The sequence below is a fragment of the Macrobrachium rosenbergii genome, chromosome 46 (assembly GCF_040412425.1).
Source record: "Macrobrachium rosenbergii isolate ZJJX-2024 chromosome 46, ASM4041242v1, whole genome shotgun sequence".
NCBI lineage: Eukaryota > Metazoa > Arthropoda > Malacostraca > Decapoda > Palaemonidae > Macrobrachium > Macrobrachium rosenbergii.
The window spans coordinates 50218597-50244540 of NC_089786.1; the positions used below are offsets into that span (position 1 = coordinate 50218597).

General features: G+C 36.9%; 1 protein-coding gene across 2 annotated transcripts; it reads left to right on the forward strand.

Annotated features, from left to right (window-relative positions):
* The first annotated feature begins 4079 nt into the window (after positions 1 to 4079).
* mRNA-cap (mRNA-capping-enzyme) lies at positions 4080 to 25785 on the forward strand. Of its 2 annotated transcripts, none has more exons than XM_067089737.1 (13): positions 4080 to 4451; positions 8290 to 8487; positions 11465 to 11657; positions 12001 to 12112; positions 13553 to 13659; positions 14326 to 14530; positions 16534 to 16652; positions 17976 to 18094; positions 19412 to 19540; positions 20637 to 20828; positions 22245 to 22345; positions 24212 to 24402; positions 25459 to 25785. In XM_067089737.1, exons 2-13 carry the CDS (start codon positions 8290 to 8292, stop codon positions 25587 to 25589), a joined length of 1797 nt encoding a protein of 598 aa, XP_066945838.1. In that variant the 5' UTR covers positions 4080 to 4451; the 3' UTR covers positions 25590 to 25785. The 2 variants fall into 2 exon arrangements, with proteins under 2 accessions (XP_066945838.1, XP_066945839.1); XM_067089738.1 differs by lacking the exon at positions 4080 to 4451 and adding an exon at positions 4546 to 4617.
* Positions 25786 to 25944: the final 159 nt, after the last annotated feature.

The following is a 25944-nucleotide window of genomic DNA, read 5'->3' on the forward strand; positions in this document are numbered from 1 at the left end:
ATTTTCCCAAATATGCATCACATTTATATACCGATTTTCTTTTATGTACGTTCCACACCGGTACCACATTACGGTCGGGACAATAGCTTAGTATCCCACGTACAGAACGAGCAAAAAGAACAAAATATTTGTTCCACTTGGTTTATTTGTATCCGGTTTCACTCCACCAAAGGCGCTCTGTGAGACTAGAAAAGTTCTTTGTCTTGACCACAATAGTGCAGGAGCGTTCTGAAAGTCACACGGCGCACTCCACATTAATTGTAAAATTCACACCGTAAAAAGAAAATACTCTTTCTGTATTTCATATTACTTTCTGTTACTTTCAAATGAACGCCATAATATTCTTTGAAAGTTTGAGTTTCAAGTCAACGGCCCCTGTGGTGGGCTTGTTCCATATGAATAGGGTTCATCTTCTGAATAATAATAATAATAATAATAATAATAATAATAATAATAATAATAATAATAGTAATAATAAGGTAAGTTTTCCATTTTTTCTTAAAAGATCTGATATATACTATACTTTCATTCCTCCTGGGAACTCACTGTACAGTTTCGAAGCTGCAAATTTAAAGGCTCTAAAATAGTCTTACAAATGATTTTCTTTCAATTTATCTGTACGAATTTTCTCGCCATACTAAGAGCTGTCACAGTCTTCCTTTCGATTCCTCTCAGTTCCATCTTCTTCAAGATATGAAGCTTCGAGTTCAACGGCCTTGGGAAATCCCACCGAGTCATCATCCTTCTCATACCGCGTAAATTCCGAAGTTCAGCCATTTTTTCCCATCACGCTCAGCAATTCCTTTCTCTCGCCCTTTTTCCTCCCATAGGGAGGTAGTGCCGTCAGTGCACCCCACGCTGTGCAATGTAGGCATCACTTATGGTTCTATGCAGCGTTCCTTGGGGCGCCTAGCTGCAACCCCTTTCATTCCTTTTACTCTACCTCCGTTCATATTCTCTTTCTTCCGTCTTACTTTCCTCAATCCTCTCCTAACGACTGTTTCGTAGTGCAACTGCGAGGTTTTCCTCCTGTTACGCCTTTTAAACCACTTACTCTCCGTTTTCCTCTCAGCGCTAGTTCCTCATTGGATGGGTCGATGTCGTACTCGGCTAGCACTCTCCTAAGCCAGCATTCGATTCTCCGGCCGGCCAGTGAAGAATTTAGAGGAATTTATTTCTGGCGATAGAAATTCATTTCTTGGTATAATAATGTGGTTCGGATTCCACAATAAGCTGTAAAAAAAAGTTAAGTATAGCTTAGTTTTACCAGACCACTGAGCTGATTAACAGCTCTCCTAGAGAGGGAGGGCTGGCCCGAAGGATTAGACTTATTTTACGTGGCTGAGAATTAATTGGTTACTTAGCAACGGGACCTACAGCTTATTGTGGAATTCGAACCACATTATAGCGAGAAATGAATTTCTATCACCCGAAATAAATTCTTCTCACTCTTCCTCAGCCGGCCAGGGGAATTGAACTCCGGCCTATCGAGTGACAGTCTGAAGCTCTACCGACTCAGCCAACAAAGGGCTCACAATAAGCTGTACGTCCCGTTGCTAGGTAACCAGTTGGTTCTTAGTCACGTAAAATAAGTCTAATCCTTCGGGCCAGCCCTCTCTAGGAGAGCTGTTAATCAGCTCAATGGTCTGGTTAAACCAAGGTATAACTTAACTTCCTCTCAGCGCTGAATGACCTCATAGGTCCCAGCGCTTGGCCTTTCGTCTAAATTTCATATCCCATTTATATCTCTCAGTTCATTTTCCTCCCTCGTCACATGTAGTTGATTTTTGCTTATCGCTACATTTATTCCTCGCACCGCCAGGCTGTGGAACGGTCTCCTGACGACGTTGTGCAATTGGAACCTGGAAAGTTCAAGCAATTCAACTTGTATTTGAATTATTTATATTTTCATCTATTTGTCTATTATTTTATTAATTTATCTTTCTTTTCTAATAACTTATCTCCTATTTCTGTATTTCCTATTTGTCGTCTGCGTCATAATAATAATAATAATAATAATAATAATAATAATAATAATAATAATAATAATAATAATAATAATAAATAATAATAGGACTTCAACTTCTCAATTTCTTCACCCTTTGAATATGCTTGTGACACTGCTAAGCCTTAGGTCCAAAAGAAGAATTAAATTAAGAAATTCTGACGCACGTGGCAGGAATCGAACCCGCGTTTTGGATATCATAAGAACGTTTAATATTACCGAGGTACCTACTGTACAAATTTATTCATTGAATAAAATATACCAATTGGACAAATTATACCTAGTATATTAAATGTACCCAGTGCAACAAACAATTGGAAAAGTACACACAATGCACTAAATGTATCTGATGTACAAATTGTACCAAGCATAAAAAAGTAATTCAACTGTACCGAGAGTAAAAAATGTATAAAATTTACTAAAACGTCCCCAGTAGACAAATGTACCAAATGTAGGTGTTTTCTACCAAAGCAGAACGCTGGATATAACTAATTAACCAAATGTATCCAGTGTGCAAAATACATTCAATGTACATGATATACAAAAATGCACCAAATTGTCAAATGGTACGTAATGCATCAAACGGAGCCCAGCAAATTGTACAGCCAATTTTAACAATATGTACCAAATGTACCGACAGACATACTTATATGTGGGTTATTAAAGGGTAAAGAAAAGGTATTCTTATAAAAACATGAAATATTATTTTCTAAATGAAAGTACTACTACTACAATTATTATTATTATTATTATTATTATTATTATTATTATTATTATACATGACCAAGGTCCCTCGTAGGAAAAGCAGCCCAATAAGTACAAAGAACTGCGAAATAAAGAATAAATTACGTAGGAGAAATAAACTAGAAAAAACAAATAGTATACGTAAAAAACTTTAAAATAAATAAATAAAACGAATAACAAATAAGCTATGAAGTGAGACTCATGTCAGGCCTATTCAACAAAAAGCAAAATTGCACAAAGTTTAAACTTCTCAAGTTCCAACAATTCATTCCATAATTTGTCAAACACACACACACACACACACATATATATATATATATATATATATATATATATATATATATATATATATATATATATCACTTGCTCAGATGTACTGTGTGTTCATACAAAGAATAACTTAACAGGACCTCAATTTTAAACAGGAAGGTTTCTAACGAGATTTTATGCATAAAAGTGAATAAAATCTCCGTTATGTACCAATACTGTTTAAACATGGTTCTGTTATATACATATATATATATATATATATATATATATATATATATATATATATATATATATATATATATATATATATATATATATATTCGTATATAATGCGATGAAGCTACCTATGTGACAGGAGGGATTACGAAGTTGCCCGAACGGATTAACCGAGTGTGTAATCGGAATACTGGGTGAAGCTGGAGCATATAGCAGTAATCAGACTTCGCTTAAACCAATCTTTAGAAGCACAAAATGCAAAAATGAGGAATAACTTGACTTTTCAAGGCACAGGAAAAAAGAAAAATTACACGCAAACGTACGGAAAAACTATATTAGTTTGACTACTTTCTAATCTAAGAATTTGATGATATATTAAAAAAATTTCTCTTCATTCGCTCGTTATGTTTTCCATCATTCAAATGCAATATCAAAATTTTGCGTACATTTTACTTAGCCTATTATTCCTATTTATTATGGGAATCGTCTCAGTGAAGATATGCATAGTAAATGCGTTTGAGTGAATGTCAGAATGTTTAAGGAACTTAGCAACGACTAAAGCCATACAGACGGGGAGAAGAAAAACTAGTTTGAAATTAATGTTTACGTAACTGTCGGATCAGGAAGTAAACAAAATTATAATTTGCCTTTATTCTTACATTTCGAAACATCGTATGGGCAGAGACGTGCCGCAAACGACTTCGTTTATGGGATTCCTTAACATTATGAGTGATCAATTCAATCGTTCTCTTCCGATCAACTTATTTTTCTGAGAATTTGAAGTCTAAATTCCGACTAGGTACGCTTTCTCTCTTCTGCATTTCAGTCGAAACGAGAGCTCGATGTTCGATGAAGACTATTCGGTGGATTGACGACGAAATTGAAGTGTTGCCAATAATCAATTAATTACGCCGAGAATAACGGTTTAAAACGACAATAAATGCTTGAAATCATTATAATTAATAATAAGATAGTTTTTTAAGTGCGTAAGGATGGATAATAAGGGCCGAAAGGGGATTTAAACGGTTTTTACAGAGTCACGTCCTTGCACGACGCATTGCACGTACGCTGGGAACGCGCGATGGCTCCGGCCACCTGAAACTTTGTAAACAGCAGTTACTGACAGGAATTGTGGTCACGTACCCGGACCGATTTAGATTATTCTGTGGCAGCGGCTTCGTAATTCCCCTGTGGACCGGCCGTTCATTACCACCAGGTGCGAGGGCACGGCACGAGTGATTTGTGGGCAATTAACCCCAGATTTCCCACGGGCTGCGGGTATAGGCATAGGGTCGAGTTCCCCCCACTTGTGCGACCTGTCATGATATATACCCCTGGGAAATTCCAGCCCCCTGTGGGATCTGGCCGTGTTCTAATGTGGCGTATGTGTTCTGCGTTCGCGTGGCTTTTGTGCACTGTAGTGTGTTTGTGCGCATGGAGGACTGTTTACACTTCGCTGGGTCCGGAAGGCTGCTTGGGGGAGAAAGTTGTAACAGGGGTTTGGGCTCGTGCTTGGTAGATGGACTCGAGCTGATTGCAATCAAAGTAGCGTATTATGTAAATAGATTAGCGGGGATTAGACAATGTCAGGCTTATTCTTAATTATAAACAACGTCTCTGAAAGATATAAATATGCAAACGAGAGTAGACTGCTGAAATGCAGGCTCTAATAGACTTCCTAGCCTACCTCTGAAAAGCATCTAGACGTAATTCCCATTTCAATTTTATGGGGGTGGGGAGCCTGGGGGGGTACCAATCGCCCCTCCCTCCCTCCCCCAGGTAGGTCAGGGCACGGCACCCTAGGTCAGGTCAGGAAGGTGAGGTCTGGTTAGGGCAGGACGCGGTGTGCGAGGAAAGGGGTTTGTTTTCGTCGGCAGAATCTGTCTGTCTGTCGTTCATAACTGGCCCCCCCCCTTCCCCCCACAAATAGGCCTAGACATGATCGAAGTCTGAAATAGGCCTAAGATCAACTTACCGTCTCTCCTTTCATCTGAACTATGTCTATACCTAGAATGACCCATGGATAAGCTAGGGTTAGATATACTTGATTTGACATGCATTAAAATGGTGTCTTATACTATGACTGGTCTAGTCTAATGCAATTGCTATTAATCAGTTCAGTAGGCCTAGAGATATGAGCAATTTGCTTTACTTTGTTGTATTTAGTTTACAATATACAGTGAAGTTCACTATGGCACTGTAATGGCTAAAAATGATGAATTTCATTTTTTTGACCTACAGTATTTTAGGTGTTTTGAATGAAGATAGACCATCTATATATGAACATAGGAAGCCTAGTATATACACTATACACTAGGCCTAATGAAAAGAATGTTATGAAACACAGAGATTAAACAAAATAGTTGCCCAGTATATTGTTTTTCGCTGGAAATACATTCCTTCTGAGCTTCGATAAATTTCCTGGGCTGAAGAACTAGCCTATGAATTTTTATAGAGAAATATCAAGACATAATCAGTCAAAATGTGATCGGATTACTACTTAAACAAAACTTCCCTGACCTTGGGTGCAACATACCGCGTGGATGGTGGGGATAAACCTCTTGACAATATCTAAATTGGTCAAAACTCATTAAATCAGAGAAAAGCCTTGCAGTGAGACTAAAAACTTGTTACTTGATTGGACAGTACCCTAGAAGTCATGTATATTAAACTGTAATGTCACACTTGAAACTAATTGACTGGATGGCCAAAGAATGCAATACTATGAATACAGGCAGTCCCCAGTTAACGGTTGGGGTTCCGTTCCCGGCCGAGGGCCGCTAACCGAAAATTGGCAATGATAGCACTGATAAATTGCTTAACCGGTTATCGACGCCAATAAACCACTTACTGATGCTGATAAACCCGTTAACGACGCTGATAAACTGCTTACCAGTGCCGAAAATCGCTTACCGGTGCTGAAAATCTGGTTAATGACGTCACTAGCCAAGTGCCATAACACCGAAACGCTGTTAACTGGTGCCGCTGGTAAGCGGGGACTGCCTGTGTGATGAATTTGTTTTTTTTTTGTCCCTTGTGAGCAGTCAAAAGTATATTGTGGCTTTGATAAACCCAAGAGATGCTAGGGGGATGCAACTTAAGGACAACGGCAGTATTATGCATTTGCAACTTCAGTAATGGAACCAGTATTTTCTTGCTTATTTTTTAACTTATCACCTGATGTTATACATGGCTGTAATTGCCTTGTGTTGCAGATTAATAATCAAAAATGAAATATAAGTTACTTTTATAAGCTTATATTTAAAAAGAATATTTTTTGGAAAGAAAACATTTTTTCAAAAGCTACTTTTTAGTTTTGGAATGCTTCCTGCAGTATTTTCTGAGATAATTTCAAATTTTTCCATGACAATCTTACTCCTTAGCTATTCAAGAAATGCCTATAAAAGTACAAAATATATACAACAGTTATTAATTGGTTGAATGGGTTTATATGTGTGTGTATGTTAACTATCCTGTGCACACTAACTTTAAAACCAATATTACTGTCGTCACTGTCGTAATTATCTATCTCGATATCACTATTTGATGAAAATGAATAAGCATCATTATCAAAAGCCATTATCTCCAAAATTCACAAAATAAACAAAGATTTATAAAAATCTTCGACCATTGTTCAACTTCAGGATACGAAAGCCTCCCTGGTCCCACCCCCCGGGCTGACAGAAGGTTTACAGTTTTGCTATTTTTATACCTATGATTAAGAGAAATCTGGCATCTTTTATTATCAATAGTGAGCCTAATGGCTGGTGAGACTGGTGACGTCACTCAAACAGAACTAAGGGGAGGAACTAAATTTACCGTGATATTTGAAAATGAAGCGTCGACAATATCAACGTCATCCTTACGCAGCATTTAAAGCATCGATTTTAGCGATGCGCCGCACTTTGTGGGTTAAGATATTAAAGTGTTTCATTGATGTACATCTTCCTGATGCTTGTGATACCCCTGGGATAGGCTACTTTTGGTGCTAATACAGAATGATACCTTTTGGAGATTGCTGGTTTGCTACAGACTTTCGGAACTAGAATGTAATTTTCCAGTCATGTTAGGCTAGGGTGTAATTTTGATAAATAGCTACAATTCACAGTCACTAATGATTGCCATAATGCCTAACTGTAACCTGGGCAGGCCTATGCTTAATAATCTAATTTAGCATTCCTTGATTTAAGATGCAATGGCTTGATCAAGGGACTTAAAATCTGATATGAACCCCCACACAATTGTTTCTGTAAATTCCTCAGATCATTTTAAAACCCATTTGTAATTCCTTCAGTCCTCTTCTTGTTGTAGGCAGGCGTGAATCTTTGCTGTCATAAACATTAACACAATTTAATGATAAATAATATCAAGGAAACTAAATCAGTTGTGCTGTTTCCTTAGCAGGTGCCATAACTTTAATCATCTGAGACGCACCCTATCAGTGAGTCCTAACCAAAAACACCCGGTGGTAGCTATGAGAAAATAACAGTTTCACTTTAAATATTTAATTATGGAGGCTCTCTAACTGGTCTGATAAACATCTCACACAGCCTAGCAAACTGCTTTTCAATTGTGCAGAGCTAGATTTGGTCAGAATCTTCTGCAATCAATGCCGTCTGCTTCAGTATCTTCGAGAAAAATTTGCGCTGCTTATATTTAATGGTGTGTCATTCCCCCTTCAGAAGAAACACTAAGTTGGCATTTAACTAGATATGATAAGGATTTTGAAAGTAAGAAATAACAACACATGCTCACGAATTTGATGTAATTACATGTTTTGTTATATACAAAGGAATTCAAACCTCCTGGCATTTTGTAAAATTTGGAAAATTTTGCTTATAATGATGTTAACCTATGACCCAAGAAGGTAACATTGTAATGCACTTGCTTACCAAGTAGTTTGTATAAGCCTTTGGATTTTTGTCATGGTTTTAAGTTGACTGAGTGCCCTGTCCTGTCTTGAAAATTCGATTCTTTCCGGTACTAAAAATGCCAAAAAAATCAATTTGTTAACTGGTTCAGCTATTTACTGTGATTCCTTTCTTGCTTGCCAGATGTCTGGTGGAGGAGGTAAGGGGGGACCTGGCCCTATCCCCCCTAGATGGCTGCACTGTCCTCGTAAAAGCCATGCTCTCATAGGAAATAAATTCCTAGCCTTCAAGACACCTCTAAGCTCAAAGTTTGACGACCAGGTGCCTCCTGAGCACCGATTCTCCCCTGGAATGCTGTTTGCTTCTATGAAAAGTTACAAGGTAAGGATCACTATTAGAATCTTGTCAATAGTAGAAGTATGTGGGGTGGCATTTTAACAGCAAGTCCCTGCTTGGAGCTGACAATTTTTCTCTTTTGTTTTTCAGAGTACAGTAGAGCAATACTGATTTAATGATTGATGTTCTTATAGAATTGTACTCTGGCAAGTTTGCTTGTCAGTAGAAATTGTAAGTAGGCTTAACATTTCTTGAAATTATATAGTTAAATATATTGGAATTCTGAATTATTTGACTTCAATAAAATACAAACTGATACTGACCAAAAAATCTGCAATGAAAAACTCCAACTCCCACATTGACCTGTCTGAGACTTCCACAAATGGGTATGGTTTCTTGGTGTGTGACAAGATGAGCTGAGATCTGATGCTAATTGGCAGTGTGTTTGAAAGTTAGAGAGGGTATAATGTACTTCATGCATCACACAAGAATGAGGTATACAGTTACATGCAGTATAAAGGGGAAAGGTAGACAGTTATGCTCATGACTAACTTATGCTGTTTTTAATAGTTTGTGCGCTCTTGACTGAATGCGCATATTAGTGCTTATTGTCCTTGGTCCCTTCTGCATCTTTGTATACAGCGTTGCTGCTCACTAGAGATCATGTGCTTTCATCACTGTGTGGTGTGAATTTGGATGAATATTGGTGCTTTGCTATCCTTATGTTCTGACATCAAATTACCTTTATCTCTTGTATAATCTGTGATTCCTGTGCATATATATGCATCCTTTGTGATGCTTTTAGAGTACCCTACGCCTTGAGTTGCCATCATCATTTGGTGTTACGAGAACTTGTATCTCAGATAATTAAATGCTGTCATTTTCAAGTAATTGTGTTGCCCATGTTTTCTTCGTTTATTTTTATAATCAAAATCAATACCTTATGTACCATATATCATGTACGATTCCTGGACAAAAATTGTATTCCTTGTTTAGTACCTCACATATTTGCCTCCATCTCATATTAGAAAATCCTGTTCTCCTTTTAATCTCTGTCGCAATGAGCTTCCCTTGTAGCATCATCTGTTATGTTGATATAGTACTAATACACTTTGTAGCATCCACGTGACCACTTCCCTGTGTTGCACCTTCTTTTCTTCCTTTTCATTTACTGTAATCTTGTTTTCACCAAGAACGATGTGCAGCCCATTTTTATTCCTTCTACTCAACCAGTTTTTAAACATGTCTGAAGAATTTCTTTGCTTTGGATCTTAACACCATGTCATCTGCATACTGTGGCTGCCAAGACAACCTTTTCTTTAATTTGTAGTTACCAGTACCTCCATAATTATTACAAATAATAAAGGGGCCATTGTTGGTCCAAGGTGGGCACCGAATGTTGCCATCATAAATCCTGTATCATAATATGGTGACGTCACATTGTTTCGCTTATATTTTTGGCATTATGTTTCTGAGTTATATTTTTGGTATTAACTACCGTAGCAATACCCATTTTATGCTTTCTCAAGGTCTACAAAAATTATTCATTCACTTTAGAATGATTGATAGCCTGTAGTTGCCACATAAAGATCTCCATGGTTGATTTACTCAGCACATAACCCAACTGGCAATTATTAAGTGGAAAGTTCTTCTAAACCTTTCCACCATTTTCCATGTTCCTGCATTGCTATTCCTCTATATCTTTCATACTGTAGTGCATCACCTGTTCCATGTCTGGAAAGCAGTTATAGTACTTCTGTCGTAATTTTTGGCTTCTTCTGTGCCGTGATATTTTTGTATATGCATTATCGTCTGCAGCTGTTTTCAACAAAATGCTGTTCATGTTATTCCTGATAGTCCAGGAGACCTTCAATTTTTCATCTAAAAGGGCTCTCCTAACCTCTCAGATGTTGCATTCTATACTGACCACACTCATATTAATATCATCCATTCTGTACTTACCCTCTTGTGAGAAGGTATCATCTAGAGTGGACCTTAGATGGTGTGCTGTTAAGACTACCAAAGGTATTTTTATGGCGTCTGCTTTACCCCCAACTTCACTACTTTCCGTCTTTTACTTTTCCCAATACAGTAGTCTCTTCTCCTGTTGATGTTTGACTTAGTGTTATCCAACTACGCCTGGTAGAGTTTCATCTCTTCTTGATGAAGAAATCCCTATGGCCAGCCATAAGAGAAACGGATTCATTCTTTTCATTTACTAGATTCTTGTGTATGGCCTTGGTTGTGTTGTTATTGGTTTTTGCTATTCGAATTCCTTTGTTTTCATCGTTACTCCTACCTCTTCCACTTTGCTGTTTCAACAAATTTTCTTCTTTCTGCTGTGGGTCAGATGCTGATTCTTTTCTTATCATTCTGTTTTCCTTTGCCACATTTCTGGCCTCCCTCCTCCTCTTCTTAGTTACCTGTGCCAGAGCTGCGAGTCTTTTCTTCAATTTCCTTATGCACATATTTCTGTCAGTCAGTCTCTCTCTTTTCCTTATCCTTCATCTCCTTACTGTGAGCTCAGTGCAGTAGCAATCTATGAAGTGTTGAAGATTCTGGCAGAAAACATCCTGTTTTTATGCAGCTTTCACCAATCAGTTGGCTTACCCTAGGAAGACAACTTAATGAATATTTGCAGATAGTAAACATCCTAATGTCCCGTAGGGGGTTAGTGCCGTCAGTGCACCTCACGTGGTGCACTGGAGGCATCACTTAAGGGTCTTTGAAGCGTCCTTTCGGCCCCCAGCTGCAACATCTTTCATTCCTTTTACTCTACCTCTGTTCATATTCTCTTTCTTCCATCTGACTTTCCACCTCTCCTAACGAGTGTTTCATAGTGTAACTGCGAGGTTTTCCTCCCGTAACACCTGTCAAACCTCCTTACTGTCAATTTCCCTTTCAGCGCTCGGCGACCTCATTGGTCCTAGCCCTTGGCCTAAATTCTATATTCTGTTCTATTCTAATGTGCTAAATGTCTGTTATTTTGAGACACTGCAGTAAATCTCCGAATTACTTGCAGGTGAAGATTGGTCTCTGGATAGATCTGACAAACACATCAAGGTTTTACGACAAAACAGACATTGAAAAGGAAGAGGCGCGCTATGTTAAGCTGCAGTGTAGGGGTCACGGAGAGTGCCCAACTGTTGAACAGGTCAACACATTTGTGAACATCTGTGATGCCTTCATAAGGAAGAATCCCCTGGAAGTAATAGGTAAGGATTGACTCTGTGGTTTCTTTATACCATATTTATTTGGAAATTTATCTAAGCAAAATATACTCTGGTTGCTTTCTGCAACGTGATCTTGCATAGAGACAAAACCCTTGACTGTTACAGGGCTTGCTTAAGTACATTGAAGAAATTAAAGATGAATCCCCTTTTATTGAGTTGGTTAAGGATTAGGGTTCAAAATACACAGAAACATTAATGAATATTGAGGTAAACTCAGGTGTGCGTATTTCAGAACCACTTTTCAATACAAGATGCCATAAACACTAAACAATTACTGTGCATGTTTCTTGTCGAAGTTCTAATAATCACATGTGTCTTTCCCCAGCTGTTCACTGTACTCATGGGTTCAACAGGACAGGATTCTTGATTGCTTCCTATTTCATCATGAAGGAAGACTGGGGTGTTGACCTGGCTATTAGTGAATTCAAAAGGTGTAGGTAAGTAGATTTGGCTGCATTCATGTGAAATACAGACATTTGCTCCATAAAAATGTCTTCCTGTTAGTTTTACCGTATGTGAAGCATTGTCTTCTACGTATGAAACATAATACCCTGTAATTGTTTCGAAAATTAACAAGGGGGGGCAGTCTGTTGCAATGTAGACAATATTATTTTGGTCTCATTTTATAAAGAAGTGACAATGCTTTAAATACCCTTTATTAGCAAGCCTGGAAAAGCTAGAAAGTTTATATGGAAACGAAGTTACCAGCCTGCCATTGAATCTGCTAGATAACGTCATGTTGAAGAACAATATCAGCTTAATAATGAGAGTAGAGAATAGATATCTAATATAGTTATATGTGTATGTGTGCAGTAGAACACTGAGATTTTGTTTACCTGTAACAGGCTTCTAAAACTTAGTTTTCTTTAGTAAATACTGTACTTATGTTATGAGCATCAGCGTATATGGAATGTCCATAAGTTATATACATTCTGTTACCTATGAATAAAATTATATAGACCCAAAAAGCTTCATTCAAAATGTATTTAGTGAGCTGTTCACTTCGACAACAATGAAAAATAGCGAATGTACACAAGATGTGAAGTGGGCCAAGTCAGGTAATGTAGATTTCCGGACTACAGTACTCAGCGGTTTTCTCGAAAATATTAATTATCTCTGCCACTGAATTATTAAAGTGTCACTTTCAGATGCATTTTGTTGCTGTTTTCATATTTTAAAGGTTTTCTGGATATTTCCAGAAGGTGGTATAGGTGGGCACCCAGAGGGATTAAAATGCATGCATTTATACAGATAACAAGACCAAAACTAACAGTGGCTACGTACTCCTCTAAACAAGTTTATTTTATATTTATGGTGCATATAAAACAAAGGTTATAAAAAATGTGACTCAAGACAGCATTAATTATTGCTGTACAGATTGCAAAAACCAGCAAAAAGACATTCAAGAATAATGCTCTGCTCGAATTTGACATTTGTTGAATTGTGAATTATGTGTTAAAACATGAGGATGGTAATGGGTAATGCTAGATTTATTAAATAATTAATGAAAACTAAAAGAAACAGTTGATGTGTATGCGTTAAAACATTAAATGATTGTAGTTGGATGTGCTGCTCTTAATTTGTGAGTAAATAAGACTGACTGGAATGTTTTATATGGTTACTAGATTACATATACAGTACTACTGTATCTGTTTGTCTTAAACTTACACTATTAAACAGGTGAAGGAACATATGTGGCCTTGAATCTTGAAGAAACAGTTTAGATGGAAAAATTAAAGCCTAGTGCTAAAAGCTAACTGCAGGAAACATGCAAACGTCTCTCCACATTTTTGAAATAAATTGCCAAAGAAAACAAGTGTTGATACTTTCTACTGAAATTTTCACCATGTCATATCAATAATTATCATATCCGACAGAGAACCGGGCATTTATAAGGGAGACTATCTTCGATCTCTCTATGAACGTTCAGGAGACGACCCCAATGAGGCTCCCCCGGCTCCAGAATTGCCTGATTGGTGCAACGGTTAGACACTTGAATTATTTTGACCTTTCTTTGACCCCTGCATTCATTTATTTTTTATATTTATTTAATTGTCTGCTGGGCTTCCTATAGTAAATTTTGCTTACAATTAATTATTTTGCCCATTTTTGACCTCTGTATCGATTGATTTCTTATTTTAACTGTCTTTTGGGCTTTTTGTTGTAAATTTTATATAGAATGAATTATTTTGCCCTTTTTTTTTTCCCCTGTTTTGATTTATTTTTTATTTAATTGTCCGCTGGGCTTTCTATTTTAAATTTTGTAGAGCATGAGTTAATTTGCCTTTTTTAAAAATCTGTAATGATTTATTTTATATTTTAACTGTCTGCTGGGCTTTCTATTATAAATTTTGTATAGAATTAATTATTTTGCCCTTTTTTTAACATCTATTTGATGTATTTTATAAATATCTTTTGGGCTTTCTTTTGTAAATTTTGTATTTTGCCCTTTTCATCTCTGTATTGATTTATTTTATATTAAATTTTCTTTTTGGCTGTTGTAAATTTTGTATACAAAGATGCTTTAAAATGGTGTCTTTAGAATTTGTAATTACAAGCTGCATTGAATGTGCTTTATCTAATTTGAATTTTTTATGCAATATAATTACTGGTAAGACATAACACATTTCTGTGTATTGCCGTTCATCAGAATACGACGACAGCAACGTTGACGATGACGGCAACGAGATGGGAAACGGGGGAAGTGGTGGCGGGGGAGGTGGTCGCAGGAAGCGTGAGAAAGTCAAGAAGAACCCAACCTTCATGGAGGGCGTCTCCGGTACATTCATCCTAACGGACCCACAAAAGTTACAAAGTATTCAACGGCAAATTCAGGAGATGTGCGGATGGAACAGGTGAGCAAAGGCAGTGTGGCACTGTACTCTGAAATACAAACGTATGTATTTTACGTGAACTAAAAGGTTTATCACTTTTTCATTTTAAGTATTTTTCCCATCAGACTTTTACAGAGTTTCCACTTTACTACAAATCACATTATTCAGAAAAGTTAAGTATACCTTAGTTTTACCAGACCACTGAGCTGATTAACAGCTCTCCTAGGTCTGGCCCGAAGGATTAGATTTATTTTACGTGGCTAAGAACCAGTTGGTTACTTAGCAACGGGACCTACAGCTTATTGTGGAATCCGAACCACATTATAGCGAGAAATGAATTTCTATCACCAGAAATAAATTCCTCTAACTCTTCATCAGCTGGCCGGGGAATTGAACTCCGGCCCATCGAGTGACAGTCTGCAGCTCTACCGACTCGCCCAACGAAGAGCTAAATCTGTAGTGCAGTGGGATGTTATTACATGTATATACAGTCGACCCTTGGTATTTGGGGGGGATATGTACCACAACCCCACCCCTCGAAAAATGCATATAACTGCCTATTTTGATAGTTCAAACACCAAAAAACCCCAAAAATGCTTATACCCGCGTATTTGAATAGTATAACAAAAAATGCATTTAGTCATGAAAAAAATAATAAGAAAATACAGTAATTAGTGAGTATTTCTCTATGAAAAGTACATCGAATAGGCAGATTTTCGGCGAATAATATGCATTATATGTTCCATAGAAAAATCCGTAAATCCTGAACCACAAATAGGCGGGGGTCGACTTGACTTGTGAAGGTTAAGGATACAGTGGCAATTTGAGGAGATGGATGCAAGTATTCAGGGTGTAATTAATAATAATATAATTATTATTTTTATGTTCTGTAGAAAAGCAATAAATATGGAAGTAGCAGGACAAAGACCAGTTGGAAGATCCAGAAAATTATGGAGAAAGGCATAACTGGGAGTTCAGGCAAAAATTGTAACGACAGAAGAGAAATTGTTTTCCACTCAGGCTTGTAGAGGGAAAATGTAAAGTGAAAATTTAAAGGATGTTGATGATGCAATTTAACGAGACCACTTTTGAAATGTTAACTCAAATAGAGATGGTCGAATGCTTGTGAAAGTGGCCATCCCTTATGTGTAGTTCACTGATTTACTGGGAAACTATTAAAGAGCCTGAGCTACTCTTAACGTCAATCCCCAGGACTTTGCAAAAGGTCAGGTTGACCAGACTACATTCATTGGCATAGGGTTCCATAACTGGAAAATACTTGTGCTGTTCGTTACCTTGCTTTTAACCAGATACTTTCCTAACACAGGAATACTGCCTTGTGTCTGACTTCCCCCCCCCCCCCAATTCATTCCCTTTGTGCTTTCCCTACTCTTGTCCAACTTAAATCCCTTGGGGCACCACTTACAAGACGTCTTACAGGGCACACTGTAGATGGTACTAAAAGTTCTTTGCAGTGTCCTGTTTTAGGCCTCAGTTGCAGTGCATTCTGCCTTCTACTTTTCATCTTGGCTTTCCAACTTCTTTAACTGTCCCTTGCTCCAATGAGTTCCCTTATGCGAGTCCCACAAGAGACTAGAAATATGACTTGTTGGTCTTGTTAAATTAATGTATGATAATTTTACATATAAATTATTTCTTCCTCAGTTATTTCCTTCATTTAATTACAAATCTTTCAGTTTGACCTATTGTTCGGTTAAGAATGTACTAATAATGCTGTTTTCCTTTTACAGTATACAGTAGCCTCTGAATTCCACACCATTGTTGCACTGTTAAAACCTTCTAAACAGTTTTCTTATGTTCTAGGGCATAGCCAGTTGGATGTTGTGGGACAGTGTTTAATATTTTTAGACATGAAAGCATTTACCTAGAGTGGAATTCAACCCATCCATGATGTATATTTTGTTTCATTTATACGCATTCATCATCTTGTATTCATCGTTTACAACTGTTCTCCAGTCAATTTCCTCAGTAACTTATAAATTATAGTATATATTTTTTTGCAGTTCTGGTTTTCCTGGTTGTCAGCCTGTTAGCATGGACTTAGAAAACGTAGGATTCCTCCGCGAGAAGCCGTACAAAGTTTCGTGGAAGGCTGATGGAACAAGATACATGATGCTCATAAGTAAGGACAGCAGTATTTCTTTCCACTAGTTACATAGAATTAGTAGAATATTATGAACAGACCCCCTACTACTAGAATGATCCAAATAGCAGGGTCTGCTATAAGGTAAATTTAGGGATAGAAAATAATGGTCGGGAGTGGGTGCTGCTTAGCAGTGCAGGTTGAGGAGGGATGTATTTTGGAGTATGTAGTTATTGCTGTGCATTTTCCCATGTGTCCCTTGTCATAGTACCTTGCCCCAAGCATCTTCAAGGATTGCCGTTTACCTTGTACATATCCCCTTTGCTTGTACTGTGACAGTCAGACAATTGAATACTGTAACTTAATGTATCTCCTTAGAGTGCGGAACTCTGTTATGGAGAATTATTTATGCATGCCTATCTTGTGATCAGTTTGTTCCTCATTCATTAGACCTGCTCTGTCTTCATCGTTATTAATGTTATAGTATGTCAGATTTTCCCTCAGTGTGGTTAGATATGAAATGTGTTCTCTATCTTGTGCACTTTCCACTTGAACTCCCATCTGGTCTAGCTCTTCATCTTTGCCCACATTCCATGGTTTTCTGGGTCCCTTTGTCATGCCACTTTCGTATCTACCACTCCTTTGATTAACTGTATTCATCCTGACTTATCACATAACTAAGCCATCTCTGTCAAAGTCCCTTATACTTTTCCCCTTTTTACTTTATGTCAGTTGGAATTACCACCAAATTCTGTACCAGCACCTGCTCGAGAGCTTGCTCACAGCAACAGATAAATGCTCAGTGGAGCCATTTTATATTCTTATTCATGAAACTGTTTACCTACCTCTTTACAAATGTTTATTAATGACATCTGGTGCTAGCTATAGGACTTATTGTAGACTAGGCTAGGCCTGAAAACTTGATGTTGGAAATTTTCTGGTAATGGTCATCTCGCACCTCCAAAGTGTTTGTTATTGAGACATTCTAATACAGTATGTTTGATGTATGAGAGAAAAGAAGAAATGGTCCCTTAAGTTGATTGTAATTTTTTTTATTTAATTTTATTCAATATTCTCTCTCTTTTCATTAATTTAAATAGAAAGGATCTCATAACAATGAATACCAAATAATGTATAAGCAGAGTTTTACTTGTAAGATCTGATACAGAACCTTTAAGATATGTAATTTGTATTATGTGATAACCCTTGCATAATGGATAGCCTTATGTTCATACATTTTGAAAGAATCTATCAGTTTTGTTATGTATTTACTGACCTATACTTATCACTGAAAGTAGATAACAGGGTAAAAACCCACTCCTGTAAAATTGTTTGCCATGAACGTTTTGTTTCAACTTCCAGATGGACGTAGAGAGGTGTTTTTCGCAGACAGGGATCACTGCATCTTCCAAGTGCCTGAAATTGAGTTTAGGCAGAAACATGACCTGCGTGTTCACCTGTCAGACACTTTGCTCGATGGGGTAAGACAGAATAGAACAGAACGTAGAATTTAGGCCAAAGATCAGGTGCTGGGACCTATGAGGTCAGCCAGTGCTGAAATGGAAGTGGACAGTAAGAACGTTTGAAAGGTGTAATAGGAGGAAAACCTCAAAGCAGTTCCACTATTAAAAAATTGTTAGGAAAGGGTCAAAAGTAAGATGGAAGAAAGAGAATATGAACAGAGGTGCAGCAAAAGGAATGAAAGAGGTTGCAGCTAGGGCCTGAAGGAACACTGCAAAGAACCTTAAGTAATGCCTACAGTGCACGGCATGATGTTCACTGTTGGCAGTACACCCTGTGGCGTTGATGGGGTAAGGGAGACGAGTCTGATTTAATTAATTTGACATTCAGTGCGATGGATAATTAAGATACATGTACTAAGTTATATGTTGTCTTATGGTGTTAGAACAGTGGTTTCAGTAAAATTAATATCTTTAATAATTAGAGAGACTTGTTTAGGAAATCCCTTCTTTGTTTGAGTGTGAAGTAAAACAGGTTTGGGGAGGTGGACGGATTGAGCTTGAGTGTGAAGCAGAATTACGCACCACTGTTATGGTAATAATGATTCGAAACAAAGGTGCCAATACTTCTATATGCTATAAATTCACTAATGGCAACTTGCATACAGACGTGAGAGTTAGGCCAGTATCAGTAATGCTTGTGACTTCAAGGGGGAAGGTACTGCATCTCTCTCTCTCTCTCACACGAGTCTTTGTGTAAATTTGCCTGTAAATAAACGAAGGGGTTGCTGTTGTTTTTTGTTTTTGTCTTTTACGATAGTATGTCGGTTGTAAATGTAATTTTACAAAGAAAATTGCAAATAAATATTAGAAAAAGCATGTAAAAGTAAAAAAAAAAATTTACTGAATCTTCCTTCTCGTAAACTTATGTGAATATTTTACAACAAATATGCAAAAAATTTGTTACTGCTTTTATTTCTTATCTGTTTTGATATTGTGTGAGCAGTAATAATAATTTTACAAAATCCAAAAAACTTATTTATTAGAAAAAACATATATAAGTTGGTAAAATTTACAATTGTCTTGTAAATGGGGCCCCACAAGGGATTGTAAATAATCATTTTCAACTTCTCGTGGAAGGTAGGAAAAATTTTTTCGAATTTTTTTATTTATACAGTGTGAATGTACGTGTCATTCTCTTTCCATTGATGTGATTTTTTATTTTTATTTTGCCAACCTCAAAGTTTCCCCAGTCAGGGGTGCTGCACATTGATAAATTATGCCGTCCCTTCAGGGTTAAGCTTTGAAACATAATTTTTAAAAATGATTTTTTTCCAGGAAATGGTGATAGATGTCGATCCAAAAACTAAGGCCAAGTACCCAAGGTACTTAATTTATGATGCCATAAGAATCCAAGGAAAGGATATTATAAATGATTCCTTTCACATGAGATACGAACGAATAAATGTGAGTATGTTTGGAACATTGAAGTTTTACTTTCCTCTACTCCAGCTAAGATTTTTTTTGCCTTTCCACCTTTAACCTCAGCTTGTCATTTTCAGACCTTCAGGAGTTTGCCTTCCTAAGCCTTAACCTTCATAGGTAGCCTGTATGTCTTAATTGTGTTTAATATCCTCTTAATGGATATGCATTTAGTGTTATGTTATGCAGGCTTAAGTCTGGATACCGTATGTAGTTATATGCAGTGGATTTAATGAATCTTCTTTCTTAGTTTTCAATTTCTGGTAGAAGCTAACTTTGACTGAAGGGACTGGTTAAAATTCGTCAAACAGACAGCCCTAGAAAGGGGAATCGGGCGTAAATAATGCGAATAATGTCGGAAACTAATATTTGTTTTTCACCACTAGCTTGCATAAGTAGTATTCTTCATAAAACTTTAGTTGCATGTCAGCACCGACTTGATTTACTGTAGTGTTGATATTTACAGTAAAACCCCGTATTCGTGGGGGATGCGTACTGCACAACCCCCCCCCCCCCCCGCACGAATCGCTAAAATCTGCGAATACTTAAAACCCCTCTAAAAACACTTAGAACACACAAGAAAAACCTCTAAAATTGCTTATACCTCAGTATTTTAGTAATTTTATCACAAAAAGTGCATTTTGTCATGAAAATGTTATGAAAATACAGTAATTAGTGAATATTTCTCGGTGAAAAATACTGCGAATTTTCCGCGAATAATGGGTAGATATGTCCCACAGAGAAATCCGCGAGTGCGTGAGTCCGCGAATCGTGAGAACGCGAATACAGGGCGTTTGCTGTATTCATCTCGTTTTCCATTTCTTATATGGTGTTATGCTGAGTGTAATCTGTTTCCCCAAATTAGATAGAACCAGAAGCAAGGTGATATTAAGGCAGTTACACTTGGCCCTCTATGTTCTAAATTTCATGATTTTAGTCATTCAAATGTAAAGCTGGATGAGTGTACGACAAAATTAGCGTGGTTACAAAGTACGCGCATAATTTTGTTAATGGAAATTTACTAAGACTCAGTCAGTTGTGAGAATACGCTTTAGTAATTTAGTCCCTATTATCATTTCAGACAGACATTATTTTACCAAGAAATGCAGCTATAGAAAAGGGCTTCCTTATCAAACAGAAGGAGCCGTTCAGTGTCCGGAGAAAAGAATTTTGGGATGCAAATTTCCACAACACCTCGAAGCTCTTAAGTCCGGCATTCCAGTCACAACTGAGCCATGAGCCTGATGGCTTAATATTTCAGCCTGAGATGGAAGTGAGTATGATTTCTGAGGACTTACGAACCTACCAATTTAGGGATAGTTCTATTCTATGAATGTTTCCAGGCTCTGATTTTACTTTTTCAGCCAACGAGTTTTATTTATTGGAAAGTAAATTAAATATTTTCTGTAATATTATTCATGTAATTCTTGACTTGTGGCTTGCATGAATGGTCAGTTCTTTTATGAAAGGTGGAAATATGAGTGAGGCAAGTAACAGAAGTGGGACAGCTAGGTTGGAGAGACTATAAGTAATGGCTTCAATGAAATGTCAGTGTCTCGGTCACACCTGCTTCGTATACACATAAAGATGACCTTCCGTGCAATATTGGCCGTGCTTTGATCTGCCCAAACATAAGTTGAAATCCCTTCGTGAATGAAATGGACCATAGTGTACTGTACCGTAGGTGACATAGCACTGTACACTAGGTACAAACTAAATACAGGTACAGTAATTATATACAATATTTAGTCAGGGGCTTTTTGCTATGTGAAGCTATTTTGATGAAGTTATTCTGTTTGTTATTGATGTCGTTTGCCATTGATGTCGTGGTAAGCCAAGACAGAATTCAAGTAGTGTTCAAAGTATGATACTTTGAGTAATTTACAATATAATTTATGTATGTGCAGTATATTTGGCTTTACTTTAACTCAAGTGCAGTTTTGTGAAAGGTCCTTGGCATTGGGTAAATTTTCTATGCTTAATTTCACTAGTCATAATAATGTACACAATCAGTTATAGTGGTACTGGGTAGTAATGACTCTTAAAGTGTAAAATACACTTTTAAGTATGCATTTGTAATATACAGAATATATAAATGTACAGACAAAATTAGGGACGAGAGAAAAGAGGAAGAAGGAAAACTAAATGAAGAATGTATGCAGCTAAAAATTGTACAAACACAGTGAGTGGTAGGCATTACTGGTGAAGGGAAGAAGCAGGTCCCAGCTGCTGGGAAATATACAGTTCTGGACTTGGGACCAGATTTCGGGTTAATGATACGAGATGTACATGTCAATCTGGGTCATAGTTCTCCAGGTCATGTTTTGCACAAAGATTCTTGCAAATTTAAGCGAACCTCCAATTGTGAAGCAAGTGCTGTGCTTCTCTGCATTAATATACATGATTTATTTTTTTTATTTATGCATTGATTTTTTCTCTCTGCATATTTTTGTAATAATCTGCTTGGATGAAAAGTTCATGCCCTTTATGCGAATGATTTTTTTATGCTTTATGCTAAATGAGTGCTAATTAAAAAAATTATGACAATAACCATTACTCTTTTTACGTATGTTTATACTTTTGAGGCCGTATTATGAGTAAGCGACCACCTTGATTATCAGTATGTGTGGGATGGTCACCTGCAGAATGATTTTACCCTCTTAATATATTGGGTATACTCTCTTTCCAGCCCTACACTGTTGGCCGATGTGATGAAGTTCTAAAGTGGAAACCAGCTAGTCTAAATTCCGTTGATTTTAAGTTAAAAGTTGTGAGGAAGACAGGAGAGGGGTAAGTTCATGTTGTTTTTTTTGGTATTATTATTATTATTATTGCTAATAGATTCACAATTTCGTGAAAAACAATCTGTGTAATAAAAATCCACAATTACATAGTAAATCTATATTACTATGTAAAATATGTAAAATAAACCATAGACTTTCGAACACTTGAATGGTGAGGAACAAGTGTTCTAAAGTCTCTGGTTTATTTTACATATTTTACATAGTAATATATTTATTTACTATATAATTGTGGATTTTTATTACACATTATTATTATTATTCAGAAGATGAAGTTTATTTATATGGAACAAACCCACCAAAGGGGCCATTGACTTGAAATTCAAGCTTCCAAAGAGTATGGAGTTCATTAGGAAGAAGTAAGAGGAGGTAAGGGAAATACAGAAGGGAGAGATCTCACTTATTAAAAAATAAATAAATTAATAAATAGATAAAAATGTATGAAAATGCAAGGAGAATAATATGAGGGTGGAAATGCATCGCATCTTCACTTGAACTTTTGAAGTCCCTGTCCAATTCAAAAGCAGTCAGTATTCCCAAATGGAGACCACTGTTTTGTTTATGTCGTAGCATTAGATGGAAAGTTTAAATATGGTATAGATCAGTGCGGACCGATGCACACTGCGTTTTGTGTGGTCCTAGAGCCAGTTTGAGCTTGCCAATCTGTGGTCACAATTCCCCCTCCCCCCCTGAAACTCTGAAATTCTCCCTTAGGGGAAAATTCCCCTCTGGTTGAGAACCACTGATATATATATATTGCTTATGAGTGACTAAAACACATTCAAAGGAAGGTAGTAAGAGGAGTTTGTATCAAGTATCGTAGAAAGCAGTAGTGATTGTTTTTTTTTTTTTTACTAGTGGTTGTTTCATCTATCAGGGAATAATGAGAAGTACTCGAAATGCCCTTAGTTTTTAGTCATCACGTTTTTCACTTAGTATCTGACCTGATGGTGGAAACCATCTTTAATTTTGCACATGCTGTGTGTGTGACATTTGTCTTTGATTTCCTGCTGTTTAAATGAACATTGTTCTTGTTATTGTGAACTACAGATATCATCTAAAAAGATAGAAATTTATTTTTGTATGTCCTTAACTGTGAAAGCAGAAAAATACGTGGCTATCATTTTGTGGAAAATGTAAAGGAATTTATTAAATGCTTTTGTAAACAAAGTAGGTTTGATAGGAATGGCCTCATTTTGTCTGTTGTGTTTTCATGTTCTTATTAAAGATTTAATGTAGAAGTTTTGGGGGTTCGATTAGTCTCCTGTACATTGTTACTGTGAAGGCACCTGATGAGAAAAACTGTATGAGAATCATTTTTAAATTTTCGACTGGACTCTTACTGTATTAATTTTTTCCATAGTAGCTAGTCGACTTATTGGATGGGTTATTGGGCTTGCCTTTTTAAGTAGCAAAATCTAAGTAACAGAGACCATATAACCTACAGTTAACATGTAGGATATCCCACAGCTAACAGGACTGAAATAACATATAATTGCTCTGATAAGCTAAGCTATACTTACATTTATCATTCAGTTTAAGAGATTATATGCAAATCTGTGTCATTCTAAAAGGTCGCCTAGCAAAAACCGTAAGGTAATAATGAAGCTGATATGTGAAGAATTCTCATAGGTTGATGGGCTACTTTCAGCAAAACTTTGTGAGACTGGAGAATTTCAGTTGAACTGTAATCAGTATCAGCTGGAATATCTTCAGGAGATGGAGAATTTCAAAACATTGATGGAATAGATTTTCACTCATTTTTTCAGGAATTTTGCAGAATACTTTAAGACTGCCTACCTTTTAGTAATTTTGCAGAATACTTCCCACATTGTTACTCACTCTATTTTTGCAGAATACTTCCACAAACTGTAGGTCAATTGTACGTGGGTGGTTTTGACCCGGCATTCGGTGAAATGAAAGTTACAAAAGCCCTGAAGCAATACGATAACAAGATCGTAGAGTGCAAGTTCGAGAATAACCGCTGGGTCTTCATGCGAGAGAGAACAGACAAATCTTTTCCTAACAGCTATACGACAGCACTTGGTACGCATACCTGGTATTTCTCTGGTCTAAATAACCTTTTTTTAAAACTGAGTACTGTATACTTAAGGCACCGATTTGCATGTTTGTCATAGAATCTTTGTTGTTATTTAGTTTTGAGGATGAACATAGTGTTTTTCATGCCTTGACATCCACTGTGATTACTTTCAACCATTATGGGTAACATTTTGGGTAGTTTTTCTTCAAAGATTGTGTTTTTAATTGATAAGCCTGTTAGTTGCTGGAAGTGACTTCAGTTCACATAAACTTTTTTTCCCCCTTTTCACACTGTGACGTAAATGTTCAGCAGAGTGAATAGCTTCAGATGTTTCAGTAACCTGAGATTGGAGTGTAACTAAAAATAAAGTTCCAAAGTCTATAAAGCATGATGAGCGCTAGTCTCAACCAGTGACAAATAGCAAGTCGTGGTAATGAAGCTCTTTAAAGAAATTTTATTTGCATTCTTACCATTTTCCACTGCTTTGTTAATTAATTTATTTTAGTTATAAATGATTTGTTTAACCAAGTTATAACAGTAATCTATAGGCTATTCTATAGAGGGGTGAGAAATCTAGTTGTGGACAGAGGTAGCTGCCTTTTAATCAGTCTGAAGGTGGTAGCTTTCTGTTGGGTCAGGTATTTCATAAAACTATTTGAGGTCATTTGGAAAATTAGATCTAACTTCGATCTAAGAGTACTGAAACCCGTAGGGGGTAGTGTTATCACTGCACCGCATCACTATAGCCATTACTTAAGGTTCTTTGCAGTGTCCCTTCAGCCCCTAGCTGCAACCCCTTTCATTCCTTTGACTGTACTTCTGTTCATATTCTCTTTCTTCCATCTTACTTCCCACCCTCTCCTAACAGTTGATTCATAGTGCAACTGCTTTGAGGTTTTCCTCGTTACACCTTTCAAACCTTTTTACTCTCAGTTTCCCTTTCACCACTGAGTGACCTCATAGATTCCAGCGCCTGGTCTTTGGCCTAAATTCTGTATTCTGTTCTATTCTTCTGAAAGTACTGAAGTATTTTATGCCCGACTTCTTTCTTTTGTTTACAGCCGTATGCAACAGCATCAAGAACCCCGTCACTCAAGAATACCTCTTGAAATTCATCCACGAGCAAGGCTACAGAAAGCCTGACAGGGATCTGATGCCTCCCCCGCCTGCCAAGCGGCCCAAATTATCTTAGATAGTATTTCTACCCCGAGAGACCGTGCAGCACATGTAGAATGTTGTAGTTATGACTTTTCTTCATAACAAAATACAAATACAAAGTTGCGACTGATTTTGCAGTTTGGTTAAGTGGTATTTTTGTGATAAGTTTCATTATTGTGAAATATTATTTTTATGTATTTAAGCCAATAAAGAATCTAATAAGGAAGTTGGAGTTGCGTGTGATTACCCTGTTCCCATTTTAGGCTCTCGTCTGTCCACACCTGTAACCAGAATATCAAATATGTTGCAATTGAAAAAAAATTTTTATTTTTATAAAGCAGTTTTGAGGTACATGTGATAATTAATCGAAACATATTTGTGGATAAAGA

What these genes read in the sequence shown, in the direction of transcription:
- mRNA-cap (XM_067089737.1), top strand. Translation starts at nt 8,290, where the DNA reads ATGTCTGGTGGAGGAGGTAAGGGGGGACCTGGCCCTATCCCCCCTAGA. An exon ending in AAGATACATGATGCTCATAA is followed by an intron (nt 16,653 to 17,975) that starts GTAAGGACAGCA and finishes TTCAACTTCCAG; the next exon opens with ATGGACGTAGAGAGGTGTTT. An exon ending in CAGACACTTTGCTCGATGGG is followed by an intron (nt 18,095 to 19,411) that starts GTAAGACAGAAT and finishes ATTTTTTTCCAG; the next exon opens with GAAATGGTGATAGATGTCGA.